Genomic DNA, 15992 nt, shown 5'->3' on the forward strand with positions numbered 1-15992 from the left:
AATGTCCTCATCCAGAGTGGTAGCTTCCAAAAATGTGTCTCCTCTCACACCTTCCATCCCATCATCAAGGTAGGATTTCATCACTGTGATCACTAACGCTGTGGTAGAGAAGGGCTTCGCAAGATTTTTGCCCAGATTCGGGACTAAAGGCTGAAGCACAGATGTTTTTAGCTGAATTCTTCATCCCTCCAAAGACTGGCCTGTCCATTCCTCTTCTCCCAGTTGATTATAATGTTTCAATATGGTGCTTCTTCCTGCAACAGGCTCCCACACATGGGTATGGAGAACAGATACATCTTCATCCTCCTCGTGAGACTTGTGAGGCTGCCAAAACTCTGTGACCTGCACAGGGAAGAGACACTTGAGGACTTTTGCAGCCCATGGGCCAAATGTAATTCGTTTGGTTATGCTTTCCAGCAAATCCAACATCACACCTGGGTTTTGGTTCAGCTGACCCCATCTGTTCTCTGGGTGACACCAGTCCAGGTTAGCTGCCTTTCAGGATCCAGTTTTGCTGCCTTTCAGGAGGAGGTACTTTCAGGAGCTTGGGTGCCACCTTGAACAACCTGGAATGCCATTCCTCTTGTGCAGGCTGTTTTGTGTGCAGAGACATGGGACTCTTGACAGAGGAGCAGCACGATTAAAGCATCCTCTTGTGCAATGCCCCGACCCATTACAGAAAAGAAATACAGCTCTGTCCCCACAATGAGCAGAAATCTGCAGCAGAAGGTTGGAAATCTAAGCAAAGCTAGTGGAAGCAGGATTGGGCCGTAATATGTGTTTCTCTCCATAAAATATCCCCTTTCTCCCCATTCAGCTCCTGGTGTAAGGGGTTAAACCACACTCCCACCCGCCCTCCAAGAGTGTCCTCCCCTAAATGCTGTGTCAGGCCACCTCCAAAGTCAGTTGGACGCTCTCCACTAAGCTCAGGAGCAGCCTCTAAAGTCAGTCCTTGGAGTGTATCGATGCTCTGACATGAGCTGTGCCCGTAATGCTCTCGGTGCGGCTCTGGTGAGTCACACTTCGACCCGGGTGTGCTCCTTTTACATCTGCCGTGTGCTGGGCTTCCAAACGCAGCGGCACATTTGGGAAGTGCAGCCTGTTCTTAGGTTTGGTCTGCAACACGCGTGGATCATTGATCCACTCAGGGATCGCGGGGACGGGAGGTCGTGGCAGGACACCCTACGGAGAGTGTGGCCCCACAGCCACTTCGCGGTGGCCAGAGAAGGGCTCGCGGGGGTGCAGGGAAGCCCCCATTCCCTGGTGTTCCAGCAGATTGCCCAAACCTCCGGGAGGGAGGTTCGTGTCCCGCGGGGAGGGCGCGGCGGGCGCGGCCCCTTTAAGAGGCACCGCGCGGGGGCGGCGCGTTCACACCTGGAGTGGCAAAGGGAGGCGGGCCCGGCGCCGCTGATTGACGGGCGGGGAGCACCAATGGGACGCCGCGGCGGCGAGCCCGGGGGGCTCCCGGCCAATGGTGACGCGCCGGGGGCCGCCCGGCAGCCAATGGGCGGGCGCGCGGGGGGCGGCGCGGATACATGTTGCGGTGTCGCCAACGTGGGTCCGCGGTGAGCGGCGCTCGGGGCGGGCGGGAGCGGCGGTGCCGGGACACGGCGCGGCGGGCACGGCCAGCGCAGCGGGCACGGCCAGCGCCCGCCGACTGAAAGGAGGAGGAGGAGGAGGCGCTCCCCGCGGCGGGGGACGCGGACTGTGCCCGCCCGGCGGTGGATGCCGGTGAGCCGTGAGAGCCCCGCGGGGCCGGCGGGCGAGGCGATGGTGCGGGCGGCGGAGCGGCGCTGAGCGCTCCCGCCGCCGCCTCCTCGTCCTCCTCCTCCCGCCGCGGACGTTGCCCCGGTGCCGGATACAAAATGGCGCTGCCGTCACGGGCGGCGGCGGCGCTGCTGCTGCTGCTGCTGCTGGGGCCGCTGGGCTCGGCCGCCGCCGGGGGCTGCCCCGCCGGCTGCTCCTGCGGCGGGGACACGCTGGGATGCGGCGGGCTGGCACTGCCCGCCCTGCCCCGGGACCTGCCCCGCTGGCCGCGGCACGTGTGAGTACCGGGGGGGCTCCGGGGAGAGGGGGCGAGCGGCGGGGGGGACCCGCGGGGATGGGATGTGTGGGCGGCCGAACCTGCGCTTGTTGGCGCGTTGTCAGCGACGGGAAAACTTCCCGCAGAAATCGCCGTAGAACTCCGGGTTGTTTGTTGGAGCGGAGCGGAGCGGACCGCCTTTTGCGGGCGCGGAGCTGCGCGGTGCGGGGCTCGGCCCGCGGTGCGCTGTCCCGTCGGGATCCCACCCGGGGTGATGGAGACGCCGGGAGCGATGCCGGTCCCGCGTACAAGGTGGGAGCTCGGGGTTCCCCCCGCCGCCCGCTCCCGTGCGGGGCTGGCGCTCCCTCTGCTCCGTGCGCGCGTCCCGGAGGAAGGAAAGCTGGGAGCGGGTTTGGTCTCTAACGATGGGATCTGCTGGAGATAACGGACAGCGTGGGCTCCCGAATCCTTATTAGGACATCATCCATCCATCCATCCATCCCCGCTGTCCCGGGGCTGGGAGCGGGGCGCGCCCAGCATCGCGCAGGGGCGGCCGAATGCGGACCCCCAGGACCGGGGCCGCACTCGCCCTTTTGGCCCTTCCGTGCTGCCAGCTTTTTAGGGGGTGACTTTCGGGGGAGATCGAAACGGAGTTGTGGGCTGTTGGGGTGTTTCGATAAAATCCGGGTGTTTCGATAAAATCCAGGTGTTTTTCAGTAAAACCGGCCCTCCCCCAATACTTGTCCATGTAGCGAGGTCATTATCCTCGAGTGTTTCGTGTGTCCTGGATGGCAGCAGAGCTTAGAGCCCTGCACCTGGGGGTTGGGGCAGCACTGTGGTGGGGTGGTTTTTATCCCCAGAAGGGTGTTTTAAGGGGCTCAGGTACGTGCCCAAGCACAGGACGCGGTCACTGCCACTTCCCGCTCCGATTGTGGGACCGCTGCTCTGGGCTGGTAAAAGCTGAAATAAAACATGAGACACCTTGAAGCTCAAGAGATTCGGGGGGAAAGTGTGCTCAGGTTTGACAGCTCAAGCCGTTTGACAGTCCAGGAGGACTGAGAGTTAAGTGTGTATGCCCTCACGAACTTATAAAAATAAGTGCCCTCGACTATGACCAAAACTTGGGGAAATAAAGATCGGGGAAGGGAGAGGGAAAACAGTGCTTATGTCATGAGGCCTTTCTGCTGTTTGAACAGATTTATAGATTATTGAATCTATAAAACCCCTGGTTGTAATAGATACTCCTCAGCTCTGCCAGGAGAAAGAACGGTCACTGAAGTGTTGCTGGAGATCATCCAGCTCCTTATTAAGAAGAAGTATTAGAGGTTTGTCAGGTCCTCCTGGTGGTATTCACTTCTGGCTGCAGAAATGCCTTGTTTTACTTGAAATTATCAGGTGTCATACTGAGAGGAACGTGTGGACTCTGCATTAAAACCCTGACTCATCCCATTCACCTGTTGCCGAGTGCTTTGAAGGATCCTTCCTTGGGCACCTTTCAGAGTGAGCTTTTAGTCTTGTCAGCGTAATTCCAGCATTCCCATGCACCTCTTAAAATAGGACAGTGTATCTTTGTTCGGGCAGGGAAATGCGTTAATAGCCCAAACAGAACAAATTTATTGTTGTGTGTTTTTTTTTTCCCGGCGTGCTAATACCCAGGAGTGTCTTTTTTATATGGAACAGATTTTTGAGTGTCTTGTGTTCATTTTGAATTTTACTGGTGAAGTAATAGCACGTATAAATCTTCTGCTGCGGACCTGTGGGCTGTTGGTCGTTTAGCCACTTAAAATATGGCTTGTAACTCTGTTCTAAACTAGCCAAAGAATTGGTTAAAGTGATGGTTTTTGTATCTGAAAATGCAAAATTAAGGCTTTTTTCCTACTCCATAGCTAGTATAAAAAGCAGACGTTGAAGCTATTGTAAATACTCTTGTTCTTAAAGTAATACTATTTCTAATTACTAAAATTACTTAAAATTCCTTATTTCAGTTTAGGAACCAAGATGAAGCACGTTTTTCATGCTTGGTGGGACCATAAATGCTGATTTTTGCGGAGTTGCTAACTCACTTTTTTAGTAGTTTAATATCCTCTATAAAAGCACCACGTGCTGGAGAAAAGTTACCTCTGCAACTATCTGTTGCTTTTTTTTGTTTGGTTGGGTGTTTTTAACTTGTCTTTTTAAAGAAACAGAAGGCAAACGTGAGGGTTTGCAGTGGTCCATGGCTGATGCCGAGTGTAGTGCAGGGAATGCGGGTTCCCCAGCCACAAGCTGGATTGCGATGGGTGATGTTGGAGCTGTGCATCCCGCATCTCCGTCACTTCTGGGCAGGCTGTGTCCCGCCGGAGGTGCCTGCTCCCCCGGGGGGATAAGCTCGGGCATGTTCGATCGCTAACGGGTGACGAGATAAATCCAGTTTCCAGTGGCTGCGGTGGCTGTGCTTTAACTTCATTAAAGCTCTATTGAACAATCCCTCCTTAGCAGTTTATCTTTATTCCTAACGAGTGCCACAATGCCGGGGCAGTGCTTGGAGTCGGTTTTCAGTGTGTTGGAGATAAAGCTTTTGTTTGTAGGGGTGGAAATGCTGCTCGGCAGGCCGGAGAGGGTTCTGGAACTGACTTAATCACGCCGCGTATTTTGTCAACAGGACTATCAGTACCGAGGAAAGGCATTGGAACTTTTGGAAACTATTGTTATTTCTCTGTTGGCAGTAGAGCCCGTAGTTGTAATTTTTCTCCCAAGCTTTCAAAAGTAATAACTGATATGCAGAAGGGCTGCAGTCACTTACAGTTAATGTAGTGTGGCATAGATGTGTGGGGGTTTTTGTTTTGTTGCTCTGGGTTTTTTGGGTGGGTTTTTTTTGTTTGTTTTATTTTGGGGTTTTGGTGTTTGCTTTTTTTTTCCTTAAAAGCAACGGACGCCTCAACACTGTGTGCCAGTTATATAAGTGTGCTTGACTTGCTGAGGGCACGTTGCAACACTCTGCCATGATCCCTCCTGTCCTTGCACCAGCACCCAGCTGCTGCAACCTCTGCAGCTGGGAAAGGTCCATGGGGAACATCGGGAGAGTCAAAGTGTGCTGGGCAGTTGCTGTGCCCAGGGCTCCTTTGCGGTGCCTCACTTGGAAGATGCTGAAGGTGCTTCACATCTTTCATCGTTTAAGTCTGAAATTTGTTTCTGCGTTAGAGTGTAAAGGGTGGCATGAAGTGTAGGGCCAAGCTTAAGTAGAAAATGCTTCATGCTCTAAAAAGCCAGGGCTCCAGCAGCACTGGGGGCATGGCACATCCCCTGCATCCTCTGCTTCTGTCTCTCCATGCATCTTAATTTTTGAGGGGTGACAGAAGATATTTCCTCTAGGCATCATGTATGAGGGTTTTTCCTTCCTACGTAGTGATAAAGCAATAGTATTTTAGGTGCAGATTTTTGATGAGAAGATTTTTGGGGCAGTGAGACTGCAGTTGGATAGCTAATTCATTGCTGGTATGGTCTGCAGGAAAGGAAAAGTTCTTATTTTAAACAGATGTATCGTGTATTTTTGACCCAAATGACTAGGGTGTGTTTTTTTGGATACTGAGCATCCGTGCATGGACCCTTCTGCCTCTGTGTCAGTGTGCATGTGCCTGGCATGTCTGGGAAAATGCAGAGTCCTCAAGTGCCCAGGAGAGCTGGGCTAAGAGCTGCTCTCTGTTTCCCAGGGTTTGACTATATGGATAAGTTGCCCCGAGGCACCAGCTACATGGATGTTGGCTCTTTGCACTGTGCTGCTGCTCTCTGGAGAGATCCAGGCAAAGTGTCTGGATGCTTTTTAAAGTCCTGTGGGTGCCTGTCAGTAGTTTTAGGGCCTGGAAATGCATTTCAGCTAGAAGTCATTAGCAGACTCTTGCTGTGTTCAAGTGTATACATACAAAGAGATATTGTTAAAGGCAACGAAACTGAATGTTTGTGCTCAAAATTACCTATAAGCTGATATTTCTTGCTGAACTGGGGTTTTAATGTGTCAGGTCTTGTTGCTTTGCTCTCACATGTTAGAAGGTAGAAGCTTACATGGTAAGGGGCTGTGCTGCTGCAGGTTGCATGGGACTTGTGGAGAAGGACATTAGTTGCTCTTGAGCTCTGGAATAACTCATACTCCTGCAGATGCTGGAAGAGGAGGTGGTTGAGAAGACTCTCCTGCTGACAGTTGCCGGGAGAGGGGAGTGCTGCTGGCAGTACTTCTCCTGCATGTCCTACTTCCAGGCCCGCTGAAATAATGGAACAAAGATTAAGTAATCGTCACCCTGGGCTCCTGGTGCCTGACCCTGTGCAGCTGCAGAGACCCCACGGAGTGTTTGAAGGATGGCTTGGGAGAGGGATGTGGATTGGTGCAGATGGCCGGTCCCCCTCCTTCCTCCTGGGGTAACAGAGTAGAAACCCCAGAAACGCTGCAAAGGCGGTGGCTCCCTCCTGTGTGATGGCCCAGGAAGGATTTCCTGCTCAGATGGGACAGTGCTGGGAGCTGGTGGTGCATGTAAAAGAAATCCTGCTTGGCTTGCTATTCCACACTTTGATTTGGTGCTTCCTGGAGCATTGTCCTTGTCAGTGGCCCTGCTTGGGGATAGTGTCCAGGCCCAGGGCTGCAGGATGGCTCTGCACCCTAAGGGATTGCAGTTCCTGCACTGGGGCTTGGCCCTGGTGGGTAACGGCAGAGCCTCTCCTTGCAAAGCGGTGCCTCTGCGGGCCTGCTGCTTAAGCACAAATAAACACGTGCTTGCAAGTGAATCCACCCCTCCTGTGAGAACATGTGTTGGTGGATTCGCTGACCACCCTCAGCATGCTGCAGTATTTATCAGCTCTTCCAGGAGAGCCACAGTTAACAGCAAACCCTCTGCATCTGCTGTTCATCCTGGACCGAGCCCCAGCCGGGGCAGAAATTGGCTCATCGGACTAGAATTAGAAATACACGTGAGATTCTTAACGAGGGATAAAATACCGGCACCAAGAAGCCTTTTTGGCTCTCGCTGAAGCCCCTGGCTTCAAGTGAAAGGCTCTAGGACCCCCTCAGCCTCCTCTGCATATTCCTCTCTCCTTTTGAGAAACTTCATGGCATTTAATCACTTTGAGACTTTTCCTCTCTACAGTGACTGCAATTTGAAACGCAGGGGTCCCATACAAAAGGAGCAAGTGCTCAATGGGCTGTGTTAATATTCAGTGCAGTTTACAATGGGTGCAGTTTGAAAAGGGGAGAATGGATGGTCTGGGAGCTGGGGGAGGAGGAGCTGCAGAGGGAAAATTCCCAGGGCAGGGGAACCAGCATCTCAGTAGGCAGCCGAAACACACCATCGATTGTTCTCTAGAAAAATCAACTATTTTATGTGTTAGGTACAGTTGAATATTTTTTCTTTGCTTTTGCGAAGTGCTCTACAGTTGCGTGGATGTAAGGTTTGGGCAGGAGAAAATTTTTTGCTTGGAGTTTAAGGAGCAAATGTGAGGTTTTTTGTCCCTTTGCTTGATGGCATCAGGAAGCTAGAGAGGTGGTAAATGATAGGTTTGGGAGCCCAGACACTTCAACAAAGCACTTCAGGTGCTTAAATGCTTCCTTGAGCATGGGTGAGATTTCAGGTCCCTGCTTAAGTTAAAGTGGTGTTGGAGTCTGGTCTCTGGGGATTTAGGCAGGTGCAGAAGCACTTTGCTGAGATAGGGCTTTAGTTGGTGTGAGCCTCACCTGGTGCAGGGAAGTCTGAGAGCACTGGAAGGATGTTCCCTGTGTGTAGCTTCAGAAGAACCTGCTGGAAGGAAAGGTTAAAGGTGGCTTCATGTTGAGGCAATCCCCCAAGAATTCTCCGTGCTGGAGAAGTGCCTTCCTTACTCTGTGCTTGCACCTGAGCTCATGGATATATGTGCATCTGCCACTGGCTCTGCGGGGCAGCTGGGAATTGCTGGGTGCCACCCTGGGCATGCCCCGGCAGTGCCTGTCTTTGGGTTCCGATTGCTTTGATCTCTTGAAGGGGAGTTAAAAGTTGTGTCTTGAAGTTTGAGTGGCTGCAAATTGGGATGATGGCTTTCATTCCTCGGTAGCCAGATCTACTCAGAATTTGTGTATTTGCCCCTGATTTGTGTATTGTCCCTGACTGGTATGGCAGTGCACCCAGAAACTCCCAATTAGGGCTGCAGGGCTTTTAATTGATCTTGTTGCCTGCCCCGCCAGACACCTTGGATTGAGTTAGCTCAGCTCATCAGCTTTTAACATAATCATTTTGTGCTGCTAACCTAATCACCCGGTGTGACTCCCTTGGAGCTGGATGGGGTCATGTGCATGAGTGGAGTAGAGATAATTTAGACTAATGTTGCTGCGAAGAGCCATCTGTGAAAAATCCAGGCTTCAGGTTCATCAGCTCTGCAGGACCTGGGCTGGGCAGGAATTAGCACCTCATTCTGGGTGAGGGGATCCATTTAACATAGAATTGGCATCGGTGAATAACAGTAAATAAATAAAGCACCTTGGTCTGGGTTGTGATTTCATGCAAACCTGGGCATCCCCTGTAGCTCTTTTCAGAAGTCACTTGCTGGGTTTTAGTGAAGAAACAAGCAGAGTGAGGCTCCAGAGTGTGCAGGAAGAAACTAAAGTGTGAATCAAACCTGTTTCCTGATATGTCAGCTATTAAATGATGTGGTCTGAGATATTTTTTTCCACTATGCTTAGGGGCCTAAGTCAAGGACCGGGATGCCGTTGTGCTAATGCATCACATGAAATACCTATTATTGTTGTAGCTGAGTCATGCATTAATAGTTAACCAAGTCCTGTGCTGCAGCCCAAGTCCTTCAACCCCAGCCTCCTCCAGCTTCAGAGCAGGACCACAACATATGTAATATGTTATGCTCCCTCATTATGCTTTCAGCACGTTGTCTCTCAAGCCACAACCATATAATTTTGGAGATGTCTAGAAGCAGGCCCTGCTATTTTAGGGACACCTCTCAGGACCTGATGATGTGTCACATCCAATTCCAGGAGCATGGTTCACTTCCACGTGGTTGCATTTTCAGTTTGAGTAGGAACTGAAGGACAGGTCTCCAACTGTAGCCATCTGCTTGGCTTTTATTAATATGAACCATGCTGGACGTGCAAGCAGGACAGTTGGTTCTTTGCATCTGTCATGGCAGTTTTGTTAGTTCCCCACAGTGGCTCTGCATGGATTTCAGGAGGAACAGTATAGGAGACACTTAACAATTGAATAATTTTATGTGGAGCTGCAGATTTTTTAAATGTATACTTCAGTGTCATGCACAAATTTGCATTTAAAAGTGCATTGGCTGCCTAAGGCTTTGTGTTGGAGCTGAAGTTCTATGTGCAAGAGAATGTCTTGGGGTTTTTTTGGGGGGGAGGGTAGTCTTGATATTTCTGCCCATAATGAGGCAGTAACTTCTGTGAATTTTCCTTCAGTGTCTTTTTTAGACCCACTGGGGCAGCCTCATTAATTTTTGAAGTTGGCAGAGGTGCAGTCTTAAATGTAATTCTTTTAAATCCTACTCAGCCGTACTTGGTTGTGTTGCAAATGTTTCTGCTTTGAAGGTGCCTGTTTTCAGATGAATCTTTTCAGATTAGAGAACACTCTGCTTGAGTTCAGTGGAAATTTGGCTGGGAAATCTTGAATTAAGATGTTTTTCCTAGATCACCTCCTTCAACTTGCAGTTTTTTGCTCCCTGCAGGAAGGCACACAAACCCTCAGGTACAAGAAGGAAATGAGAAATTCAGAATGCCAAGTCAGGGTTGTGCTGCTTCCCACAGGGACATGGATCCATGCTCACCACTGACATCTCCCTCTGGTTGTCCAAAGCCTGTGATTTTGGGATGGACACTTACCAGAATGGGACCCTGTTACCTTTCAATGCTGTGTATATTCCTCTGCTCTGGAGAGTTTACCATCAACACCAGCTACTCACAAGCCTCTCCAAATACTGTCCTGCGAGTTCCAAACACATTTTGCCTAGCTGGTGTGCTGGGCTGTTTTATAACTGCACTTAAAGTCTGTTTTAGCCTGCTGCACGCCAGTATAAACACAGGTTTTCTGTGTTATTTGTCATCTAAAAAATACTCCAAAAAAGTGATGGCTGGCCAGGTGTGACAGTGCTTGGCTGATCCCCAGCACAGATGGGTACTGAGGTTGAGTTGATGAAAGATATTGGCATGGAGATAATGGGTTACTGGGCATTGTCTTGTAGTTGCATTTAAGAATGTGATGCTGGAGGTACTCTGGGTGAGTAGGCCCCCCATTGGGACTTGGTGTGGGTGATGTCCTTGTAGGAGTGGGGTAGTGGGAGACTTTGTGGATGGGCAAGCTGCTGGTCTGTGGGTTGTATCAGGGGTAATAAAACGATGGTCATAGGAAACAGCCTGGCTGGAGGCCCTGTGAAAAAATTGCCCCCTAAATGTGTTCCAGTTGTCCAAACAGTGGTGCCTCTCCTTCCTCTGCTGTGTGTGGGGGGAGGCTGGGGCTTGCTCTCCTCCACTGTCTGGGGAGCAGCCCTGGGCAGCCTGTGCTTGCTTTTTTGCTGTGTCTCGGTCAGCTGTGACCCACCCGGCTTCCAGAGCTGTGAAAAAGCTCCAGAAGCCTTTCTTTAGCACAGACCTAAAAAATATCCTTTAGCTGTCTGGACAGGATGAGCTCTCACAGCAGCAGCCCAGTCAGTGAGCAGGCAACCCGAATTTGGTTCTTCCCCAGCACAAGGTGGTTGCTTTGAGTTGGAGCTGGAAAGTGCCCCAAGCCATGGGGTTTTCTCCTTTCTCACCAGGCTCTGCAGCCCCAGGGAGGTGTGAGGATGGGGAGTATGGCAGGATTGGGTTCGTGGCCCGTGTTAACAATGAGCTCTGTCATTTGCAGAGGATGAGGAGGTGTCTCTTGATCATCCTGGATGTTCCTCATCCTGTTCCCCTTCTCTCATGCCCAGTTACTTCATCGCTCCTGAACCTGTCTGGTGATGGCACAGGCATGGGCAGGGCAGAACTGCCGACTGCTGCTGACACAGGGCAGTTGGCTGGTGCTCAGCTCTTTGCTGCCTGTGGTCTGGCCTTGCTGGGGAGCCAGGAGAGCATCCTGTGCTCTGTCTGTGTAACTCACCATAAACCTTTGTCCCCTTCTGAACCAGGGGCAGAGTCACATCCACACTTGTATTTCATTTGTTTTGGCAAAATGGGGAGATTTCTCTTGTTTTAGATTTAAACAGACCATATGATGTTTTATTTTGAAAGGTGTCATAATATTTTGCACTTTCCCTTTGCTAAACATGTTTTTGTGCTCTTCCTGTCTGTTAGTCTATAAACAACTCTGTTCCTCCTGTTTTCCTCCTTAAACAAGTCTTGTAAGTCAGAATTCTTGGCTTTCAAACACCTTTGGATTCTTTTGGAGTAGGGCATGCATTCTGCATTAAACCAGTAAATAAAATAGTGTGTATTTCTAGACTTCCATGATTTGGAAGCATTTGTGAGAGTTGTGCCATCTTTATTGTTTCATGTGGTTGTAAACCTCTTGTATATCTTCCCTCCCCCTTTCCAGCCTTTGTTAGTGAGATGGTGACCACCCAAAAGCTGTTGAGCTTGATTAAATTAAGGGGGTTGAATGACTCTCTTCATAAGAGTAGATGAATAAACCTTTACTGTTATAGTAGGTTAGAAAACAATAATAAAATAGGCAGACTCCACCTCTGCTGTGTGAATGGGCAAGGAGAAGTGTTCTGCTTTGGGAGGAGGTCTGCAGTGCTGAGACTTTGCCCCTGGTTTCTGAGCAGTTCCATCTTGGGTGGTGTCACTTGGTTTGCTTGTTGGACAAGGAGCTGGCAGCCTGTCCCTGCAGCCCACAGGGGTGTGTGTGGAACTCCATCAGCTCCTGCAGTTTCAGTAAATGAATCTATCTGTGGGGCTGAGTCCAGTTCCCCAGTGAAGTTGTTTGGCTTTTGACTCCTTGGTGAGCTGAACTTTTTCCAGGAGCTCCAGTTTGATCCTTGCTGACCTTACCAGCAGAGACATGTACTGGTCTTTGAGTTAATCTCTTTGGACAGAAACTTGTACAGATCTAACAGGATGTGTTTGGCTTATACTGTCTACTTAGAACAATTTTAGAGAACAATTAGCAGATTTGCTCCTCCCTGGTTTAATAACCTCTGAGGCAGGTTTAGCTGTTTAGCCAGGTTTCCTGAGAAAGGAGGCTGTGCCATGGTGCATATGTCTGTTCTCTTCCCCCAGAGGTTTTGATGCTGTTGGCCAGCTTCACTTTAAGGAGTGAACTCAAATTTGGAATGCCTGCCGCTCCATAGGCAGCAGGCTGAGGAGGGTGGCTGTATCCCCACTGAGGGAAGAGAAGCAGTGTGAGATTATCCTGTATGAGACATCAAAGAATCTCTGTGGGGAGGAGTGGTGCCATTAAACCATCCCTGCAGGAAAAGTGGATAATGGAAACCCAGCTGTGAGACAGGGCTCTGCTGAGGGCTGTGCTTACCTTTGTTAGGAGGTATTCAGAGTCTTGCTGGGATGGTGCTGGCATTAGCTAAAACTTCCATAGCTAGGAGCTGAGGGTTTAGTGCTGGGTTACTCCGTGCTTTGTTCCCCTGAGCAGGGCATGCTGTGGAAGCAGCATCCAAATCCTGGCCTCTTTGGGGACCAACATGGTTGTTTTTCTGTATATAAAGTAGTGCCACCGTGCAGTGGAGGGGTGTCTCAGCCAGAGAGCAACAAGGCCTTGTGACTGCCATGGCCATAGCTAGGAATTGTTTTTGGTGACTTGCTGCTCCTCTGGAAGCAGTGTTTCCATGAAGAAGGTGCCTACATGGCCTTGATGAACAATGGGCTATGGGTGGGGAGCAGCAGCCCTAGGTGTCTGCATCCCCCTGGCATCACTGTGGCAGGGCAGGGATGCCTGCCTGGTGTTCCTTCCCACTCCAGCTACCCAAGGGATCTGGGCTTTATGGCAGCTGTGAGGAGAAGGCAGAGCTGGGCAGCATCCTTGGGAGATGCCAAATCTCAGCCCAAGCTGTTTACTGTAGCTTTTCTCTCTCATGGCTCCTTGCACTTGTCTCAAGTGCTACCACTTTGTGGTCTGCTTCACAAGAGCCTGAGCTGTCCTTTCAGCTGGCAGGGACACTGGGACCATGCTGCATCCCTCTCTGTGTCTCCTGGGCTCACTGCAGCTTCCAGGCTTTCCTTTAATTCGGACTGCATAAGCTTTTTCCCCACACCTTCCCTGCATGCTCCCGTGCCCGCCCCATCCCCATCCCGCTCAGCAGCCCCGGTGTGCACAGGCTGCTGGCTGGGCTCCGGGTCCTGCTATTTACTTTGTTTGCTTCACTCTCCAGCTGCACATACTCGAGCCAGCTCAAAGGCGAGGGCTTGAAGCACCCCGTGTGCAAGTTGTAATGCCGGCGTAGGGCGTGTTGGGGAACGGGCTGTGCGTGATTAAGCCGTTTAGACTTGTCATAGATTTCTTTTTTTTCAAGTCAAAACAACTACCTTTTTGGGAGGGAGGGGGGCAGCTGAATGCTTTTGGGGCTGCATGCTAATTAGTGTTGCTCTGTTTATGAGAGACATGGTTAAAAGAAGGAGAATTCCGTGCAGAGTTATGGGCCTGCGCGTTTGGAAATGGAATGGGGAAGTTTCCCTGTCCAACAATTTCCAATTGCTTCCTCTATGGTTTCCTGAGTAATTCTGACCGCCGGTTATAAAACCATGAGTCTGCCTCACTGTTGCAGGGTGCATCACCCTCCAAATCTCATTCTGGCTCACTGTCTCCCCAGGCTCCTCCATCCCCTCCCTGTGGGCTCCCTGAGCTGGTGGCTGGAAAATTTCCAAGCCCCCTTGGAAATTGGTTTCCTAACATGTCTGATACACAATCAGAGCAACAGCCCTCATGTGACTGGGGTTGGGATTGGGAGTGAGCTGAAAGTGTGCACTGAAATGTTTTGGGGAGGTTATTGTCTCTCACAGCTGAAATGCCTTTTGATGGTTTTCTTGCTTTTTAGGTTTGAAATGCAGAATTCCTCTTGGTTTGTTTGGGTGGTTTTGGAGCCATCTGACTGTCAGCTGTGGAGGAGCAGAGCTGGTCCTTCTGGCACTCCCTGGTGTTGGGAGTGGGTTGCAGGATACCTGTTTAGGTCTTGGTCCATGGAAGTCAAAGGCAGAGGACAAGCCAGGAAGGAACCCTCCAGCACTGCTCCCTCTGCCAGGCTTTCAGGTGCTGGCTCCTGCACCATCCTCCGTGGCCACTTCCACTGAGGGCTTTTGAGACAAAGTGAGCCAATGCTGTGTGTCTAATATTTGATGGTGTTTTGAGGCAGTATGTGGCTGTTTGACCCGTGCCCAGCCTGCCACAGTGGTTGTTTTTCACCTTTGGTCTGCGTTTAGCCCAGTGCCATGACATGGGTGTTCTGCAGCCAAAAGTGTCCCTTCAGCCCACATCTCATGGTGTCTGTGGGGACTCGTTGGGGAGCAGGGTGGGAATAAATGATGAGCTGATGTGGCAGGAGCTGGGCTGTACTTTAGCAGCCAGCAGGAGACTTGGCTTGGGCAAGACCCCTCAGCCTGAAAATGGTCCTGTAACTAAAGCAGTGAAGATCTGTCTCACCTAATATAAGCCTGTAAACATTAGGCTTTATGGATAAGCTAGAGGTCTAGTATTCTCAGTTTCATGGAATGCAATGGATGTTTCCAGAGAACAACTCAAGTATTGTCCCCAGAGCCATGCAAGCAGAAGACCAAGTGCATGCTTGGCCTTTGGTGCTTGTGGATAGGGAGGCACTGGGACAGGGGTGGATCCTGTCTGTGGGGAAGAGACTCTGTCCAGAGGTTTTTCACAGCATGATCATCTCTGTAAAGGCCAAGAAAACTTGATCTGAAAGTCTGTTTTATTTATTCATTCCTGACTCCAGCCCTGCTTTGAGGGGAGCACATGGAGGCCATCAGCCTTGCTAAGCACGCAGGCTGTCCTGGCACAGCCACCTTCCCCTCCTGGAAGAGAGTGTTCAGGGCAATATTTGAAATGCAGCAGAAAACCCACACTTCCTTCAGAGTTTTGACTCTTGCATTTTTCATCTTGGGCATGGTTTAAAGTTTTCTGCAGCATTCAAGGGAACGTTTTGGTTTTCCTTTGCCCACATGTCAGCATTCCTGAACAAAGCAGCCTCAAGATTTGTGGAGCAGATTCTTGAAATTCTGCAAGTGTTTTGAGCCAGAAGATGTTTCCAGAAAATGCTTGACCCAAGAAAGAGTTGGTAGGACTTGGGCATGGCTTGGGAAAAATGAATAAGGCATTTTTATCCCTCTTTAAATGAACATCATTCCAGTCAAAACCACCATCTCCAGTCTTGGAAGCTGCTGCACTCTACCACCTTGTTGCTCTTAAACCACAGCTGTGCTTATTTGAATAAGCCAGATAAAAATGATAAACATTTTAAAACTGAGGTTTGCCCTTCTCTTACACTAATTTCCCCAGTGATCTTAATGTCATTTGAGGCTAGATCTGAAAAGGAGTTTAAGTACCTAAAGGTGGACTTAAAGAAAGGGGAATAAAGGGTGTATGACAGCTCATCTACCTGCAGGCACTAGAAACCTGCTTAAGGCTCCTGGGAATGTTCTGAGCACGTCCAGAGGTGATCCAGTCTCACGGCCACCAGCACCCCATAGTTTGCACCCTGCAGCACCCATGTGTTGCTGTCCTGGTCTGTCATGGATGCTCCAAACATACATTGACAATGAGTTTCTGTGGAAGAGCTCAGGGGGAGCTGATGCTGCTTTTGCCCAGAATTATGGAAGTGGAAGCACTGCCTTTTCCTTGGGGCTGGGTGACCAGTGATGGCATTTTGAATGGGGAATGTGACAGCAAGCTTTACCTGCTGTCTCCCTGTTCTGACTTAACTGTGCTGTTGCTGGGATTGGATGTCTCTTCTCATGAGCATTTAATTACAGGCCATGAGCATGAATGACTGGGAAGGGGATGTGGAATGTCACAGTACCCAA

General features: G+C 50.4%; 1 protein-coding gene across 1 annotated transcript in view; it reads left to right on the top strand.

Annotated features, from left to right (window-relative positions):
- The first annotated feature begins 1553 nt into the window (after positions 1-1553).
- The window catches only part of LRIG1 (leucine rich repeats and immunoglobulin like domains 1), a 93230-nt gene continuing 78791 nt past the window's right edge, over positions 1554-15992 (top strand). The window contains exon 1 of the mRNA XM_051788788.1: positions 1554-2044. Within this exon, the coding sequence (XP_051644748.1) occupies positions 1866-2044 (179 nt within the window). The 5' untranslated portion in view covers positions 1554-1865. The remainder of the gene's footprint in view (positions 2045-15992) is intronic.

Source organism: Manacus candei, unplaced genomic scaffold, assembly GCF_025592945.1.
Source record: "Manacus candei isolate 608988 ecotype Guabito, Panama unplaced genomic scaffold, ASM2559294v1 h1tg000025l, whole genome shotgun sequence".
Lineage (NCBI taxonomy): Eukaryota > Metazoa > Chordata > Aves > Passeriformes > Pipridae > Manacus > Manacus candei.